Here is a 17,164-nt window from a genome sequence, read left to right as displayed (position 1 = left end):
TTTTAAATGAAATTGCACCAGGTATGGCAACACAATAGGGCTCCTCACAGCTACACTTCTTTTCACCAAGGCCAGCCTGCAGGCTTCTGCCTCTGTGTCTCTGGAGTGAAAAGAAATTAGTCACTGGTTTGTAGATTCATAAAGATCATAAATAGGGAATTTAGAGCTAAAAGAGAGCTAGCTCTCACTTTCTTCCTCTAACCTCTTCCTACAGCTAGACCAGCTCTGGAAAGGTTTATTTAGCACTCAGCAAAGGAGGAAAGGATTTCTCATTCTTGATACAGAAGCACAAACCCATCTCCAAATCACTCCTAATAAGGCAAGAATCTAAACATCTAAGGGTTGAGCTTCTGCTGTCTAACAACTTACACTTGGAGGCAGAAAGCAAAACTTGCACAGCATCACTTCTCAAAGTGGAGGGGTTTTGCTGGCTGTGGTGTTTCAATGTGGAGTGCACAACCACATCCGGTAATCAGCAAGGCCATTTCCAGGTTTCAGACACTGGCATGACATTCCACAGCATGGCAACATTCATTCCATGCAGATTGAAAGGATTCATAATGCCTTCATTCTTCTTCAAGGCATTTTCCTGCCTCCCTAATAATTGTATTGATAAGCAGGGCTTATATTTGTGTGTCTCCTGAGCTAACACATGGGGCTACAACTCCTTAAGGCATAAATGCTATTTTATACAACAGCAGAGATTTTTGCTTCCAAATTTGTGGAAAGCAGATTGAAAAATGGTCTAGTGACTGTAGTTGGCATTTAGTAGCATCTAAGCTATTCATGAGCTGAAACAGGTTTTCTTCCCATTCTCAGGACAATGCTGCTTCCTGTCAATAACACTCACTATTATGGGTCCTGCTCTACCACTCCATTTATCATAGCCAGAGAAAACCAGGAGGAAGGCTTAAATGGCAGATTTCCTAAGGCATACCAGTGTGTAGTTGCTTCCCAAACTGCTCAGGAAACAAGAGATGTTTACACAGAGCTTCACCACATGAGAACATGAAAACAGCTTTCAATATTTAATACCTACATGCACACCAAGGTAATCTGAAGCAGTGGTACCTCCCAGGGATGATCTGTTAATCCAGATTGGATATTCCTAGCAACTAAGTCACCCAGCAATTACAAGAGACGAGGAAAGAGAGGGGAACAACACTTAAGACACATGAATTTGCAATTGCAGTGACAGTTATCTGAAATACAGATCTAATTTGGGGTAACTTAATGATTAGGAAGGTAGTCTGTCTGAAAGAACACTAGGGACTGAGGATGAGACCTGTGACAAATAGAAACCAAAGCCCCCAAATGAAAACACATTCAAAGGGAGCTAACTGCACATGCTAATCTCACAAATCAGAACAAGACACAACCCACCCCATTTCTGGGGCCACACTTGGAATCTGATGCCAGCCATTTCCACCCACACAGCCATTAGACAGTGACCGCAGCGCTGTGCCTGCAAGCCGATTGCTTACTGCAGATCTCCAGTCTCAACTGGCACTTGGCTATGAAGGCATGAAGAGGGAGCCTGCATCACCACCCAGGCAGCTCCACACAGCCTGGTGTGAGCACAAGGCAGCAAGAGGGATGCACAAAGACCCAGTGGGAATCTCACCACTGCTCTGGGAAGTGCAAAAGCTTCCCCCTGCAAGCTGCTCTCCGGCACCAGCGTCACGCTCACGTTGACAGAAAATCTCACCTCTGCAAGTTTCATTCAGAACATTTTGCCACTCAAGTTTAATCATTTTCTGACAAGCCCAAAAGATTCAAGGGAACTCCTGAAGCCTTAAGAAGCAGAAAAGCAAATGGGAAAGTGAATGTTCAGTTAGGACTTGACTTGAAAAATGCCAACCAAGGAAACTTAACCTCAGCTCTCCCCAAGAGTCACAGGAACAAGGCTGACCAAAAATCCCCAGCCTTCCCAACACCTCCTCACAAGTGCACCACCTGTTAGGACACACACTGCAGCCTCCCTTCCCTCCACAAATCCCCAGGCAGCAATATGGTCCCAAGTGATTCACAAACAAAGCAGCAAGCCTCTGTTTCTGTTGCTATAACATAGTACTTAATAATCTTTTCTTGTCTCCCCACCTCTGATGTCATTTTTATCACATTCTTTTGGAATCTGACTGCTTTAGACCTCGGTTGCTATGACACATTATAGTCATTACATGGATTCATTCCCTACTTTCCAACTGGCAAGGCTGTCTGCTTCAGTCTTATGAAGTTATATGATGGACAAAAGACACACAAAATATGCTGTAAATTCTAATAGTAGAAACTCCTTCAACACCTTCCACTGCCTGAATAAACACATCCTGGGAGAAGGGCTTCCCCCACAATTACCATACTTCTGGCTTCCTTGAGCAGTCTTTCCTTAAATGAAACTTTCACACAGCAGGAGAGAAGGTAAGAAAAAAATCAAGCTCTAAGTGCTTGTCAACTGCAGAGAACTGGCAGGGACGATTCAAGGGCAGCAAAGCAGCTGCTACAGGTTTGAAACTTCGTTTTGTGATGGATCCGGTTTTTAAATTCATGGTGCTCCTTTATACTCTGTCAAGCTTCTCTCTAACAGCAGTTCCTTTAGGGCAAGCAGTGCAGACAGTCTGCCTACCCTGAGGGAAACTAAGACACTCAGATGTGGGGTAAAGGTATTAATAATGTAAGACAATGGTCTGCCACCCCTAGGAGAAAGCAATAGCCTCAGTACGGAAACATCTAACTTCCAAGCCCGCACTTCTCCCTTGTGACCTCTGTCCTTTCCTCAATGCTGCAGAGGACATACTGCTGCCCAAGGGTTTTGAGGAGTGAAAATAGTCTTGGTGACTTGTTAATGGGGTCTCCAGCCACTCTCAGGACCTCCAAAACAAGGAGAGAAGTCAATGGGGAGGCAGTGCCGACAAAAAAAGGTGGCAGGGGGGGAAGTATCTTGAGTAGAGGAGAAGCTTTTTGCAAGCTGCAAAACGCAGACCTCAGAAAGAGTAAAAGCCCTAGGAGAGGCATTTTTCCCTTGCTCTTGCAAGGCACAGTTAACTTAGTTAACCAAACAGATGATTCAGTGAGTGAAAATGGTTTCCAGTGACCCAGACATGAATATTGTGTCTTAATTTCTGATGTATCAAGGGACAGAGAAGGGTTTTACATCCCTGAAGTCCCTCACAGGTTGAGCAACTCAGTAAAAATGAGAAGGCTGGAGTAAGTCTTAGTTGTAGAAGCTCTAAGAGGACCAGACCCTCTGCTGCTAGGTGTTTTCAGACAAGTCACCTCATTAGTCACTGTCAAGTGAACAGACACTTTCATTTTTCTAGCCCAGAAAATAACCAAAGAATTAACATTTGAAACTAGCTGCTAAAAAGCTGCTTGTAGTCAATTCCAGCACCTACACTTCTAGTTAAAAAAGAGTAGCTTTAAGGTCACCATTCTGTTAAGACAAACACTAAAGTGGCAACAAGAATTCCATCAACACCAGGTTGGAACAAATCCCTAGGTCTGTGCTGAAATCAGTCACTGAGGAGGCTAAATGCAGGCTGTATCTGAAGGTACAAGGCATGTCTAACTGTGCTGAGCCATTTCAAGCTGGCAGAGAAGCAGAGTTATCAGTAACCCAGTGCTCTCAGACACTTTCAACCAGAAAGCACGTCACCTTGAAGCTACTCTTTACTGAGCTTTACACTGGGTGCTTAAAAAGGCTAGACATCTCCACAGAGAGGGCTGCAACAGCACAAAACCCAGGCTAGTGAGGCTTTTTATTTCTGTAGCAACCCAGGAAAACCATAACTATGTCTACTGAAGCATTTATCACCAACAAACAATCCTGACACAACTAAAATACAATCATTCCTCCCGCAAGCTAATGACAGAATGGCTACAGCTAAATGGTAGCCCATAATAATTTTAGGTGGATGAAGTGTTCCATTACATTTAGTGATATTATAAAAGTGATGCATTGGCCATAACATTTACTGTTTACAATCTGCAGCAAGCTATACCCTTCTCAAGGGAGGCTGAACAGTCAGGACCATGTTATTCACACTGCGGATCCCAGAAAAGTAGATCACTGCCAATTACAGATTCTTTCCTATAGCATCAATCAGGGTTGGAAGGGACCACAAGGATCATCTAGTTCCAAGCCCCCTGCCATGGGCAGGGACACCCCACACTAGATCAGGCTGGCCAGAGCCTCATCCAGCCTGGGCTTAAACACCTCCAGGGACGCGGCCCCAACCACCTCCCTGGACAACCCATTCCAGGGCTTCACCACTCTCATGGGGAAGAACTTCCTCCTCACCTCCAGCCTGAATCTCCCCACCTCCAGCTTCATTCCATTCTCCCTAGTCCTATCACTACCTGAGATCCTGAGAAGTCTCTCCCCAGCCTTCTTGTAGCCCCCTGCAGATACTGGAAGGCCACAATGAGGTCACCTCAGAGCCTTCTCTTCTCCAGACTGAACAGTCCCAACTCTTTCAGTCTGTCCTCATGGGAGAGGTGCTCCAGCCCTCTGAGCATCCTTGTGGCCCTTCTCTGGACACCTTCCAGCACCTCCATATCCCTCTTGTAATCGGGGCTCCAGAACTGGAGGCAGTACTCCAGGTGGGGTCTCACCAGAGCTGAGCAGAGGGGGAGAATCACCTCCCTTGCCCTGCTGGCCACACTTCTCTTGCTGCAGCCCAGGATCTGATCGGTTTTCTGGGCTGCAAGTGCACACTGAGAGCTCCTGTTGAGCTTCTCCTCCACCAGCACCCCCAAGTCTCTCTCCCCAGCGCTGCTTTCCAGCCAGTCCCTGCCCAGCCTGGATTTGTGCCTGGGGTTGCCTCCACCCAGATGCAGGACCCTGCCCTTGGTCTTGTTGAACCTCATGAGGTTGACTTGTGCCCACCACTCCAGCCTGTCAAGGTCCCTCTGGATGGCATCCCCTCCCTCCAGCTGTCTGCTGCACCACACAGCTTGGTGTCATCAGCAAACTTGCCAAGGGTGCACTCAATGCCACTGTCCATGGCACCCACAAAGATGTTGAACATTAAAAAGGACATTAAGAAGGATGTAAGCCAGCTGAGAGAGGATAGGGACAGGAGATTGGAAATGTTTGCTTTCCAACTGAAAAGGAGATCATATGTTCATGTGTAAGGGAAAAAAAAGTTTTCTTTTAGTCCAACAAAGCCTGAAGAGCAAAACAAAAATGCAAATGTTGGTTCTTAGTAACTGCTGAAAACACTTCATTATAGGCAAAGGAAAGTAAAGGCTCTGAAGAACCATACAATGACTCACAGGACTGCAAACAGAGAGCTCCAGAAGCAGGCAGATTGCAATTTTGTTTCCAGAGCATCTATTTGAGGTGAATATTTAAATGACAGCATTTGTTCACAGAATTCTTTCTCAATATTGCTTACAGACCATGGCCCACTCCGAGATCACTGATCGATACAGGCTGTAACAAATGAAGTGTAACACCTCCAGAAAGCAGATGCTGCATTATTCATTCCCCAGATAAGCAAATGCAAGGATGAAAAATTAAGTGACTTGTCCCAGTGAAAGAGCCAAAAGCACAGCTGTGAATACAATCCAAGCACTCCAGCTCCCAGGGATCTGTTAACCACTAGACATTAGCCTTTCTGACATGAAATGTAACCTTGCCCTCAGGTTTCACCCTCTTGCTAACATGTCTGGCCAAGCTAGCACTGAGGATGTTCACTTCACATGGCTCACTTTTAACAAACCAAAAACTTAAAGCCAGTTTTATCACAGGGATTACAGAACTCCCAAACCCCTCTCTGCAGGGCTCAGACACCCATCTCTGCCCTTCCAAGAGCAGACTCGGCAATAGCTCACAGATTTAAAGCAGCTGGCCAGGCACAGCCTTGGTAGGAAGCATCAGGGTCCCACATCATCCCAGAAGAACACCTGCTGCAGTCCTGATTCATGGCAGGCACTTACACCCCAGCACTGCCACATCCAAATGAGAGCAAGAAATGGATGGGATCATCAGAGAAACACAGACTGCCCCAACAGCTGTTCCTCCACATGTCCTGCCTCACATGGACACTTACCTTTGAGCTGCCTTCTTTAAGGCTCTCAGCATCAGCCTCAAAGCCTGGCAAAGAGTTAAAGATGTTACACTAAAGGCTTTCAGTGTGGTTGCAGTTATGTCTCGAGCTGCCTCACCTCAGAACCTGTTCTGTGCAGGCAAAGCAGAGAGGTTTCTACCAGTGCTTAAGAAATCCCTAAAGGTGTCAGCAAGACCTTCAAAGGCTAGCAAAGCATTTAGACAGGAAGGGAGGGCAAACACAAAACCACTGATGACAAAATGCCACCAGTCAAAGTTGGTTAAAGCAAAATGCTGTTGCTTAGAGATGACAGCAAGCAATCCTAATTTGATTGTCACCAGTTTAAACCTCAGGAATAAATGAGTAGAAACCTGAGAAATGGCACAGGCACTTAATTTTACTGCACAGGTTTTTCAGCTGTTTCCACAAACAGAAAACACTCAAGTGTTGGAGTACTAGATACAGTATTCATGCACTCCCACTCTGACAGATCAGAGTTGCAGAGCACAGCAATCACTCCAGGATTTCCAGAAAAACCACCAAAGGACATCTTTTAGATACCCATGCTCTAAAACATCTGCCTGACCACACGAGGTTACTTTATAAGCATGGGTAATGAGCCAGAGATTTAAAGCATGTAATGAAACCAAAAATTCAAATAAATAAACAGATAAAAACAAAACAAGACAATCAAGATATGTTTCGAGAGAGGGAAGAGAGAGGGAAGAGAGAGGGAAGAGAGAGGGAAGAGAGAGGGAAGAGAGAGGGAAGAGAGAGGGAAGAGAGAGGGAAGAGAGAGGGAAGAGAGAGGGAAGAGAGAGGGAAGAGAGAGGGAAGAGAGAGGGAAGAGAGAGGGAAGAGAGAGGGAAGAGAGAGGGAAGAGAGAGGGAAGAGAGAGGGAAGAGAGAGGGAAGAGAGAGGGAAGAGAGAGGGAAGAGAGAGGGAAGAGAGAGGGAAGAGAGAGGGAAGAGAGAGGGAAGAGAGAGGGAAGAGAGAGGGAAGAGAGAGGGAAGAGAGAGGGAAGAGAGAGGGAAGAGAGAGGGAAGAGAGAGGGAAGAGAGAGGGAAGAGAGAGGGAAGAGAGAGGGAAGAGAGAGGGAAGAGAGAGGGAAGAGAGAGGGAAGAGAGAGGGAAGAGAGAGGGAAGAGAGAGGGAAGAGAGAGGGAAGAGAGAGGGAAGAGAGAGGGAAGAGAGAGGGAAGAGAGAGGGAAGAGAGAGGGAAGAGAGAGAGAAGAGAGAGAGAAGAGAGCTCAGACCCATAACTAAATCACTTTTACAGTCAAACATGGAATGGTCAAATATCAGAAAGAGATGGCTAAGAACAAGTTCAGAATTCCCCTTATTGCAAAACCATACCATAAACCAAGGTGAGGTACAATTTATGCATGGCTACAGGTGCACTAAAACTTGTCAGCAGGAAATGAACTCTACCTATAACACAAAGGTCAGAGATGGGAATGCATCTGCCGGGAAGCCTCTGGAAAGAGCAGTGAAGAATGCTCACACAAGGATACAGAGTTTTGGGTTGCTGTGAGTAAACACTGACTTTTGTTTCCAGCACAACACACCCAGGTTAGCAGTGTGCTCTGAAACACACGTGAATTGAAAAACTCATGCATTCCATCCTGCATCCAACATGCATGACTACATTCCCCCTGCTGTTCCACAAGCCACAGGCTTAGCGAACGAAGCCTGAAGCAACACGCTTAAAACAAAACCTCCTACACATCGCAGCTCCACCACAAAGCCTTCAGCCACACCCCAAAATCCCACATGTAAACTTCATTCACAAATAAACCAGCAACTACTACACACTGAACAGACTCTCTAAAGCTAACACTGAAGTCCCACTTTAGTACTGGGTGGGGGGGAGGTGTCTCTGTACTTCTAGAACAGCAGTGGAAGCCTTGGAAGCCTTTACATCCACTGCACTTTGGTCCTCCTATTTCCTGCATCCCATCAACCAACCTTAAAGTTGGAACCAAAGGCAGAAAATCTTTGTCTTGTCCCTCCTCTTAAAAAAAGGAAACCCCAAAACTTTGCTAAGGTCCTCAAATCACAACCTGCATTTATAAACAATTCAACAAAATCTCCTCCAGCAGCATTTTCTACACTTAGGTATTTTTCATTTTCACTAACAAGTCGATTTGTTTCTTCCAGAAAAGCTTACTAAATGCCAATACTTCAGTCCTCTTCCCCCAGACTAATGTTTCTTTTAAAAGCCAGGCTTATCCCCCTGCACTCCTTTTATTCACTCAACACAACCAGATTTAGGGACAGAGAGCCTGTCAAGCAAATCTTGGCTGATAGCAACTTGTGGAGTTACCAAGAACCACTACACAGCTACACCTTCTCAAAGAAGAGCAGAATATTTGTTTTGAACAAATGCTTTTGTCATGGCTTATGCTTGCTCAAAACTAATGCATATTAAACTTGGGCTCTTGCCCCTCAGTTCAAGAAGGACCTCAGGGAACTGCTTGAGAGAGTCCAGCACAGAGCCACAAAGATGCTGAAGTGAGTGAACCTCTCCCTTCTGAGGAAAGGCTGAGGAAGCTGGAGCACTTTAGCTTGGAAGAGCCTGAGGGGTGACCTCATTCATGTTGATAAAGATGTGAAGGGCAGTGTCAGAAGGACAGAGCCAGTGATGTCCAGTGATAGGACAAGGGGCAGTGGGTGCAAGCTGGAGCAGAGGAAGTTCCATGTGAACATAAGGAAAAACTTTTTTACTGTGAGGGTGACAGAGCCCTGGAACAGGCTGCCCAGCGAGGCTGTGGAGTCTCCTTCTCTGGAGACAATCAAAACCTGCCTGGAGGAGTTTCTTGTGACCTTCTCTAGGTGACCCTGCTCTGGCAGAGGGGTTTGACTTGATGATCTTTCAAGGACCCTTCCAACTTCCAACATTCTGTGATTCTATTAACATTTCTATACTTGTAGTTGTAGCAAACACAGTTGTGTCAAAGGAAAAACATCCCCCACAATAGCCAACCAAGTAATTCCAACCCACAACCCAATCTCCTTGGAAAATTACACTTCTTTCATTACTTTTTTTCCTTTGTTAAGCTCTGGCATTTTATTAAGAAAACACTGGCAACCAGCTCTTGTTTTACAGTCAAAGAAGACACTGCCCAACAACCTCAACTCCTGCTTGCTGGCAGGAAGGCAAGTCTTCCATCAGTTTGCCTTAACAATGAGAGTGGATAATCAGTTAATAACCCTAAAAAGCTCAACAATATACAAAACCTTACATCTCTCAGCTGGGTATTGCAAAACATGCAATGCTTTCTGCAGCTCTTACTAATCAAGTATCCAGTTTAGGGCAGTGTCATTTTGAGCCTTTAAATTGATGAGTTCCTCCATATTTTTCCCATTAGTTTCCTTGCAGTATGGTTCTTAATATTAAAACCCACACAACTGTTAATGAGAGAGCCATAATTCACCCATTAGCAAGAGACTTTTTTGCATATAACATGAGGAAACTCATTCATCACACGTGGCACTACAATGAAGCAAACTCTGAATGGCAGAGGGAAAACCTGTTGCAGCAAGGCAGTGAAGCTCCTGGCACAGCGAGCTAGCTGCCCACGCAAAGGGCTCAAGGGCAGTGTTTTCCTGGGGACACCCTAGGGACATTCGGTCCTCCACGGCCTGCCATCGCCAGAGTGTCTGCTCTCCCGAGAGCCCTTGAGGCGATGCTCACCACCACAGACCCCAGCCTAACTCCTGACACCTAATGAAGACCAAAACTTCCCACAGGTTTTGACAAGCCTCCTGAGGGATGCAGGCAGTTTCCCCCAGCACTGCTGGGGGGCCCCAGCCGGCGGGGAAGGGGGGCAGCTTCTCGGCGGGTCGGGTGCTTACCGGGCGGTGTCGAGCAGCGGGTGCTTGGTGCCCACCAGCTTGCGGACCTGCATGGCGATGTTGCTGAGCTCGTCACTCAGCAGGCACCTCAGGCTCATGAAGGACGTCGGGTACCCCACGATCTTCTCGGCCTCCGATACCACCTCGCTCCAAGGTGGACCGCCCGTCGCCAGACCTCGCAGGCTGCCAGCGCCGCGGCCCCCGCGCCGTAGCAAAGCGCCCCACATCCCGCTGCACCGTCCCGGGGAGGCTTCTCTCTCTCCTGTTAACTCGCCCCGGCGCGGCTCCGCAGACCAAGCGTCGCCAGACGAGTGCCCCTCCAAGCTCGCTGCGACCAGAGGACCCCCTCGCACCCTCCCGTCGGAGGCCGGCTCAGCTTCGGACGTCGGGACCCCGCAGCTGCCCCGTTGCCTGCCCGCGTCTCCCACAGCGGCGCGGCGGCCGAAGCGGGATCATTGCGCCCTGGGGGCAGCCATCTTGGGTATCGTAAAGCACGGCGGGCCGTAAAGCGCAGTGGTACGACAGCCCCTTCTCGCGCACCCCGCTGCGTGCCTGACGGCCGGAGCGGCCGTGCTGGAGCGGCGGGAGGTCGGCTCTTGGGGAAGGAGTTCTAATGCCTGTGGGGCGTTTCTCCCCTTTCTCTTCACCCTTAGTCTTTGCACTAGGTAAAGGGCTGCCGCTTGTTTCCCCCGCTTTGTGCTTGTCGCCTCCTGGAGCGATCTGTGCGGCCGTGGAGAGCCCAGCGAGAGGGGCAGCGCGGCCCGCGCCGGGCGGGAGTTGGCTGTGTGGGGATCCCCTGAGATGCTGCTGTGCGCTGCCTGCCCCCAGCGTTGCATACAGACGCCAACTGGGAAGACCGTTCGAGTTCCCACATCAGGTGTTCAGCGCTACACAGTCGCTTTTCGTGTGTCCATAATCGCAGTGTGGGCGTTCTCTGTTTTTTCTTTTCCCATAGTTGTGGGGGTCGTGGCACCAGCGAGCCTTACTGCATGCTCTTGCTGTGTAGGTTTGTGCTGTGACACAGCTGAGGTGTTCGTGAGCAGCCTTCCTGTGAGCTGAAGAGGTGCTTCCAACCAAACAGTTAATGTCAAAAATGACAACTGATTTTGAGTACCTAGCTGAAGACTTCTGGGTGCTGCAGTTCTAGCGTGTAACTGACTGTATATCAAGTCATCTCTATTGCAAGCACAGCCATCAATGACACCTCTTTGCAGCCTACATGCACCCAAAGCTTTTGTGGCTTCAGAGAATGGATTTCCTGTGCCCTGGAGGAGGAAAATTCACTGGCCATCTTCAGAAAGTGGATTTAAGTGACTTCTCAGTTCCACAAAGATGAATATGATCTCTTTCCAATCACACATAACCATTCCTTCTGTAACTTCAGGCTTTGTTGCAGCAAATCACGCAGAGTTCTGATGAGGAAACAGGCCTACTGACTACCTTCATGTGAAAAATTGGTTTCTCATCTTTACAAATAACAAGATGCAAGTCACCTACTTGCATTACACCACTTGACTAAGAAGGGTTACATTGAAGGATACTGTAAAAGAAGGTGTAACTAGAAAGCCAATTTCATCACAAAGAAAGATTATGTCCAGCCCAGTAAAGCACAAGTAACTCTTCAAGTTACAGGGGGGAAGCTGCTAAAAAGGAACCCCCTTACCTGATTCCAGAGACAATGACAAGGTGTTTATTGTGCTTACACCTCAGACAACTCAAAAGGAGCACCAAAACTCTGAAAAGTTACTGTCTAAGGAAAGGGGTTTGTGGTGTCAACAGTGGCTGCACATGCCTGTGGCATCTTGTAAGCAACCTCTCAAACTGGAGAGGGAAAAAAAGCAAGAGTGGAGAGAACCTGCAAGAACTGGAGAGAGGACAGGAGAGTTAAGGTTCTGGTGTCCAGTCTTTGCTTACTGTGCTGCTTATCTCTGAGAGAATGAGGCTTTGCTTTGAAGGAGCTGCCATTGAGTCAGTTTAGTTAGCTAGTGCCACAGAACAAACTGTTGCTAAATGAGGAGTTTCAGCTCATAAATAGTCTGCCAATGACAGAATGCAATGGCATGTTTCTATGCAGAAAGTCTAAGTTAATGAGAACTGCCGGAGGGATGCACTTAAGAGGAGCTACCAAGGCACCTTACCCTGTAATGGTGACAAGTTTCTTGATTCATTGCCTGAGCCATATCCATTCTTGCACTTAATGTGGTAAGTGTTCTGTGAAAACTAACATGATTATGCAATTAAAGTCTGCTTAAAATAATAATACATATAAACTGGGGAGAATGAGAGTTCTATGAGCAGGAAACCAACCATCTCCTGATGTGTGAGACTTTAGCTTTTCAGACTCACTGTTCTTTGCCTTGGAGTCTAAGAAAGTGATAACCTCTGCCCCCTTGATGTAGAATTCTCCCAAGTCCAAACTAACTTTAGAACTAAGGCAATACCCTTGATAGCCACAGTGTTGCACACCACCACTAGAGTATTCACCAGCTGTAGGTTGATGTTCTTTAAATGCAGCAATTGCTGGAAAAAATAAAGCACAGCTTTTGGCAATGAGTTTCACAGCTTTATTTTGGGAACAGAGACTCTGGAAAAGTTATACTGTAGTACCCAAAGACTCTCTGTCCCTCACTCTCAACTCTGCCTTCATCCCTTCTCTTCTCTTCACAATATAACAGTCTCACTTCAGTGGTTCGTTTTTGACTCTTGGTCCAGCTTCTGCACTTTTTCACTTCAACCCCACACACAGTCCCTACTGTTCTTTCATTCTTGTCACAGCCTGCTCATTTTTTTCTCATTAACTTCCTATCATTCTCTTGTCTGCACAGCCTGCATCCTAATCATGGACTCTTCTTCTCATACATGTTTCTGGGTGGGACTGTGGGGAGCAACAGCAGAACCCTCTCTTGGACCATGCACTCCCTTCCACAAAAGCCTCTGTTGCTAGGAAAAGCCATTGCCAGGAAGTTTTGTCCACCCCCAGTAAACCTGCAGCAGATGTCCCTTACTGTTGGACTTTTCAGACAGCATAATGTGGAAAGACCATTCTGGCCAGAGGTCTGTATTTATGGTTTTCTCATGGAAACAGTCAGGGACGTTCCCCCACCCATCAAATCCTTGGCAAAACCTTTGCCAAATTGCATCTGTAGAGCCTGGAGATAGGAGAGGCTCTCAGTTGTGCAATCCAGCAGTACTTTTCAGCACGAGCAAAATGTATGTTTTGCCCTCCTCATTTTGCAGGCTGACTGAACTGTTTGAAAAATCAGCTTCAGGCTGACACACCAATCAGAAAAGAATCATTCCAGACTAGTTAATATTTAACAGCTACAGGCATCAAAAGCCAGGGGCTTGTGATGGGTTGTGATGGACCAGCTTACCCGTAGGCATTGCTGCTTGCTCTGCCTGCAATTTAGAGTTCCTGAATGTTTCTCTCCAAAAACCCATCAGAAGTGAAAGTATGATGTGGTTACCACATTTTAAGTTGTGGACAAAACCACCTTTTCTTTTCCCCTTCTTGATATGGTTCCCCTCAGGATTGAGGAGAAGAACCCACAGTGTTTCACGAGCTACAGTGGCTGTACAAGAGATGTGTCTATTTCTTTAGAGCCTTAAGTAGAGAAGAAAAATGAAGCTCCTGTTTTTTCTCTTTCAATGGAGTTTGTTAAGCTTCCCCAGGAGGAGAAAGCAGCTACTGCAGGGGGCCAGTATCAAAAGTTGAAGAACAAAGATGAAAGGTGAAGAGATGCTTTTGTTTACATCAGCATGCTCTGGACTGCTGTACCAGAGAATACATCAAAGTCACCACTGACACCAGCTCTGGATATCCTTTCTAACAAATGAAATGTGGAAATATTTTCCTGGCTACCATATGGAGTAAAACAATTGCAAAACATTCTCATGTGATTGGGAGCATTTGACCTTTCAATCTTCCACATTTATGCTGCCTTTATCCAGAATAAATAGGAGAATGTGGCTAGCAATGTCAATTTATTGTGCCAGCTGTACTATCCATATAACCTTCTTCTAGAGGGTGCTTCATTTTTTGTTATGTTGAAGCTCAGGTGCACTCTAAGGCTGTTTACAACAACGAAAGCTAAGAGGAATATGTCAGTTCCTTCCAAAGCATCCAGGTGGTTGTCTCCCACTCCCTCTCTCCATACATACAGAAATTTGATTTATTCCATAACATCCCAGGGAAGTAGATGGTTGTGATCATTTCCATTGTGGAAGTCAGGAGGTTTAACACAGAGGTTGTGTGATTTGTCCAAGGCTTTGCAAAACCCCTAAGGCAGACTGAGAATGGAATGCACTACTCTTGACCTCATTGTCTATGTCTTGTCTACAAGACTGCCTGTCTTCCTACTAGCTGACAGGCTACTGAGAAGGATGAAGGCCTCATTGATCCTATAGTTAGACCCTGAAAAACCAGCATTGTCTAATATCAGTTGAATTCAGTAGGAGCCACATCCCCTGGACAGAATTTGGCAGTAAAGAGCATTGACTTTTAAGCCTAAATATACCAACTTCAGAATGTGACATGTTGCTGGCTAATAAATGATAGTAAACACATTATAATTTGGACTTTATTCAACAACTAAATAAATATAGCTGTGGTCAAGGGAGATCCTTTTTGACGAGCAGGTGTTTGTTTCAGCCTGCACACAGAACGCAGGGCTGCAGCAGCTCGTCGGTGCGTGGCAGGGCTGAGAAGCCAAAGCTCCCGGTGGCTGTCGGCAGCGCTGTGCAGGCAGCGGGACCTGCCCCTGCTGTGCCACACGCTCACACAACACAGCTCCCTTCTCACTGGCTCGCCAGCTAGCACTGCAAAGAAAACAAAATCAATCGAAATCCCTCCATTTCAGCAAGCTGAATAGGGAGAGGAGCAGGCGGGTGTGCAGCTGATAACGCCCCTCCTTTGTAGAGTCACTGTTTTTTCACCTCCCAACCCAACTGCAATTGTAAGACAGCCTCCTGGGCTGCCTCCTGTGATGGGCAGTGCTCCACTCAGGGGAATTTGGACAGAGACTCTCAAAAGAGCAATGTTTTGGAGCAGAGTAATCTACAGGAGAAGGAGGAGGAAGATAAGCACAATGTTAGTTCTGGTCATATGCAATCGAAGCTGACAAAGCATCCATCATCCTGTACATTATTAGCCTTTAAATATTCAGCTTTATCAGTTCCCCCATTCCTAATCCATCATTAACCACCCCATGAAGCCTCAGCTGATCAGCCCCACCTCTGCAGCTTGGCAACCCATTAACTATTTATTATTTGTGTTTAATTGAACCCTAGCAGCAGTGGGAAACTCCAAGCAGACACATATCAAAACTGGGACAAAGGAGATGGTCTCTTACCTAAGGAGTTCATGATCTGGGCAGGAGTGAAATGCAGCAGAGAGGAAATGACAGCCATGCTGAACAAAGGTTTACTGACATACCTTCTATTAAATTCCCTGCTCCACAGATCTATAGATTTTCTATGGATTTGTGTTTTTTATAGTGAATTCCATCTCAGCATCCCTTAAAATCACAGAAGATGATGTGATTTGGGAGGGTCCGGGGGGGGGGGGGGGCTGGAAAGGGGGGTGGGTTTTGTATGTTAGGTGAGAAACAGTTTGCAAAACTCTGCCTAAATCATTCCACAATTACTAGGTAGTGATGAAACCCAGGGACTGAAGTCAGAGTATGGTAGGAAAATGGCAAACATATACAAAATACACATTTTATATGCATTTAAATGAATAACTGGAAGCATTTTTCTCAGTTAAAATGCTTATTTCTTAGGGACTAAATGCATGTAATTTATGAAGTGTTATTTATATTTTGCTGCTTGCTGTTCAGATGCATAATCAAAACATAGGTACAATACTAAATATTCTTCCTGCTAGGTGCTGGGTTTGTACATCTTTTTCTGCCTTTCTCTGTTTCTCACTCAGATGGGAAGCTATGTATTCTCCACTGAGGCTGGCTGCACTTTTCCTCTGAAGTAAACTTTGCACAAGTCACTGGTGCCTTTGTTACCTCCACCTGGGTTGCTGTGCCTTTCTTTTTCTGAGTCCCCTTTGAAGCTTGCCTGAAAGATCCAGTTCCTGAGAAAGCCACCAGCCACTCCCTGAGCAGTGCCACACAGCACGAGCACTCAGCGCTGGCTTGCTGTTTACTGATCGACTTTAAAGCCCAGAGAACTGGAGGAAATGGCTTTCTAAGGGGCTCTTTCCCTGTGTGCCCACTCACTGCCTCACTGCCAAAGTCATGTCTGTCTGGGAACCGAGTCTCTCTATAGGAAAGTCAACCTGGATGATAAAATGGTTTTAAAATTGGAATTAGAAAACCCAAGCTTAGAAAAAGAAAGAAATGGCTTTGTCCTTCTATGTCTGAACTAAATAATGTGTTTTAAATAGTACTGACTAAATGGCTTGGGGAAGATTAAAACAAGATAAACAAAGGCATTCATCTGTTCTGTTTTCATCTGTTCTATATTCCCCCAGTCTAGGTAAACTCTTCTGTCCCAGGTAGGTGGTTTCACTATGAGCCCCTCTGCTTTTGAGTTTATCCTGAGGTCAGTCCATTGGAGTCAAAGAGCGATGACCCTCAGGGTACAGGGGATGATGCTTTTATTTTTACCTAGCACTTGACTCACTTGCATCTGTTCTCCTTTTAAACCTTGTAATTAAATGCCTGCCTGCCACTTCAGAACATGCTCTAAAATCATTAAAATTTGAGCATTATGGCAATCATAGTTACTGCTGCTGTACAAGGGGAGGAACAATTGATCTAGGCCAAGCTAGTTAAGTTAGCTACAGAAGGAAAACCATAAGCTGCTAATGCAAAATAAAATATCAGAGTATTGAGTCAGATGAAAGGAGCATCTAAGGTAAAACACCCTGTCTCCAATAAAAGTCAGTATGAAGTGCTTAAGGGAAGGGAATGAGAAACTGAGTAAGTATGGAGAAGTGTGTCCTGTGGCATGTCCACTCAGCTTCCACCTGACCATGCTTCAGAGGCTTCTTGAGCCAGATGCTCTATAAAGTCTATCATGCTTAATAAACCAAAATGGATCTGTTTTCCAGAACTTCCAAGTCTGCCTCTTCTAAGCTCTTCCTTGAAGCTCTCCAGATTTTTGCTCCCTCCAATATCCTGTGGACATGTGTTCCACGGTTTGATTATTCATTGTGGAAAAAGCCCCACTTCATTCTGGTTATTTTAAGCCTCCTCACTAAGAGTTTGCATCCAGAGCCAATGAGGCAATGCCCTAGCTAGC

The 17,164-nt window shown here is 46.2% G+C and overlaps 1 protein-coding gene across 2 annotated transcripts in view; it reads right to left on the bottom strand.

Annotated features, from left to right (window-relative positions):
- Window positions 1-10,368, bottom strand: part of PDSS2 (decaprenyl diphosphate synthase subunit 2) — a 73,888-nt gene extending 63,520 nt beyond the window's left edge. For both annotated transcript variants that reach the window (XM_054174116.1, XM_054174117.1), the window contains exon 1: window positions 9,908-10,368. In XM_054174116.1, coding sequence (XP_054030091.1) covers window positions 9,908-10,134 — 227 coding nt within the window. In that variant the 5' untranslated portion in view covers window positions 10,135-10,368. The remainder of the gene's footprint in view (window positions 1-9,907) is intronic.
- Window positions 10,369-17,164: the final 6,796 nt, after the last annotated feature.

This window comes from Dryobates pubescens, chromosome 28 (assembly GCF_014839835.1).
Source record: "Dryobates pubescens isolate bDryPub1 chromosome 28, bDryPub1.pri, whole genome shotgun sequence".
Taxonomy (NCBI): domain Eukaryota; kingdom Metazoa; phylum Chordata; class Aves; order Piciformes; family Picidae; genus Dryobates; species Dryobates pubescens.
This window is presented reverse-complemented; position numbering and strand designations above follow the sequence as displayed.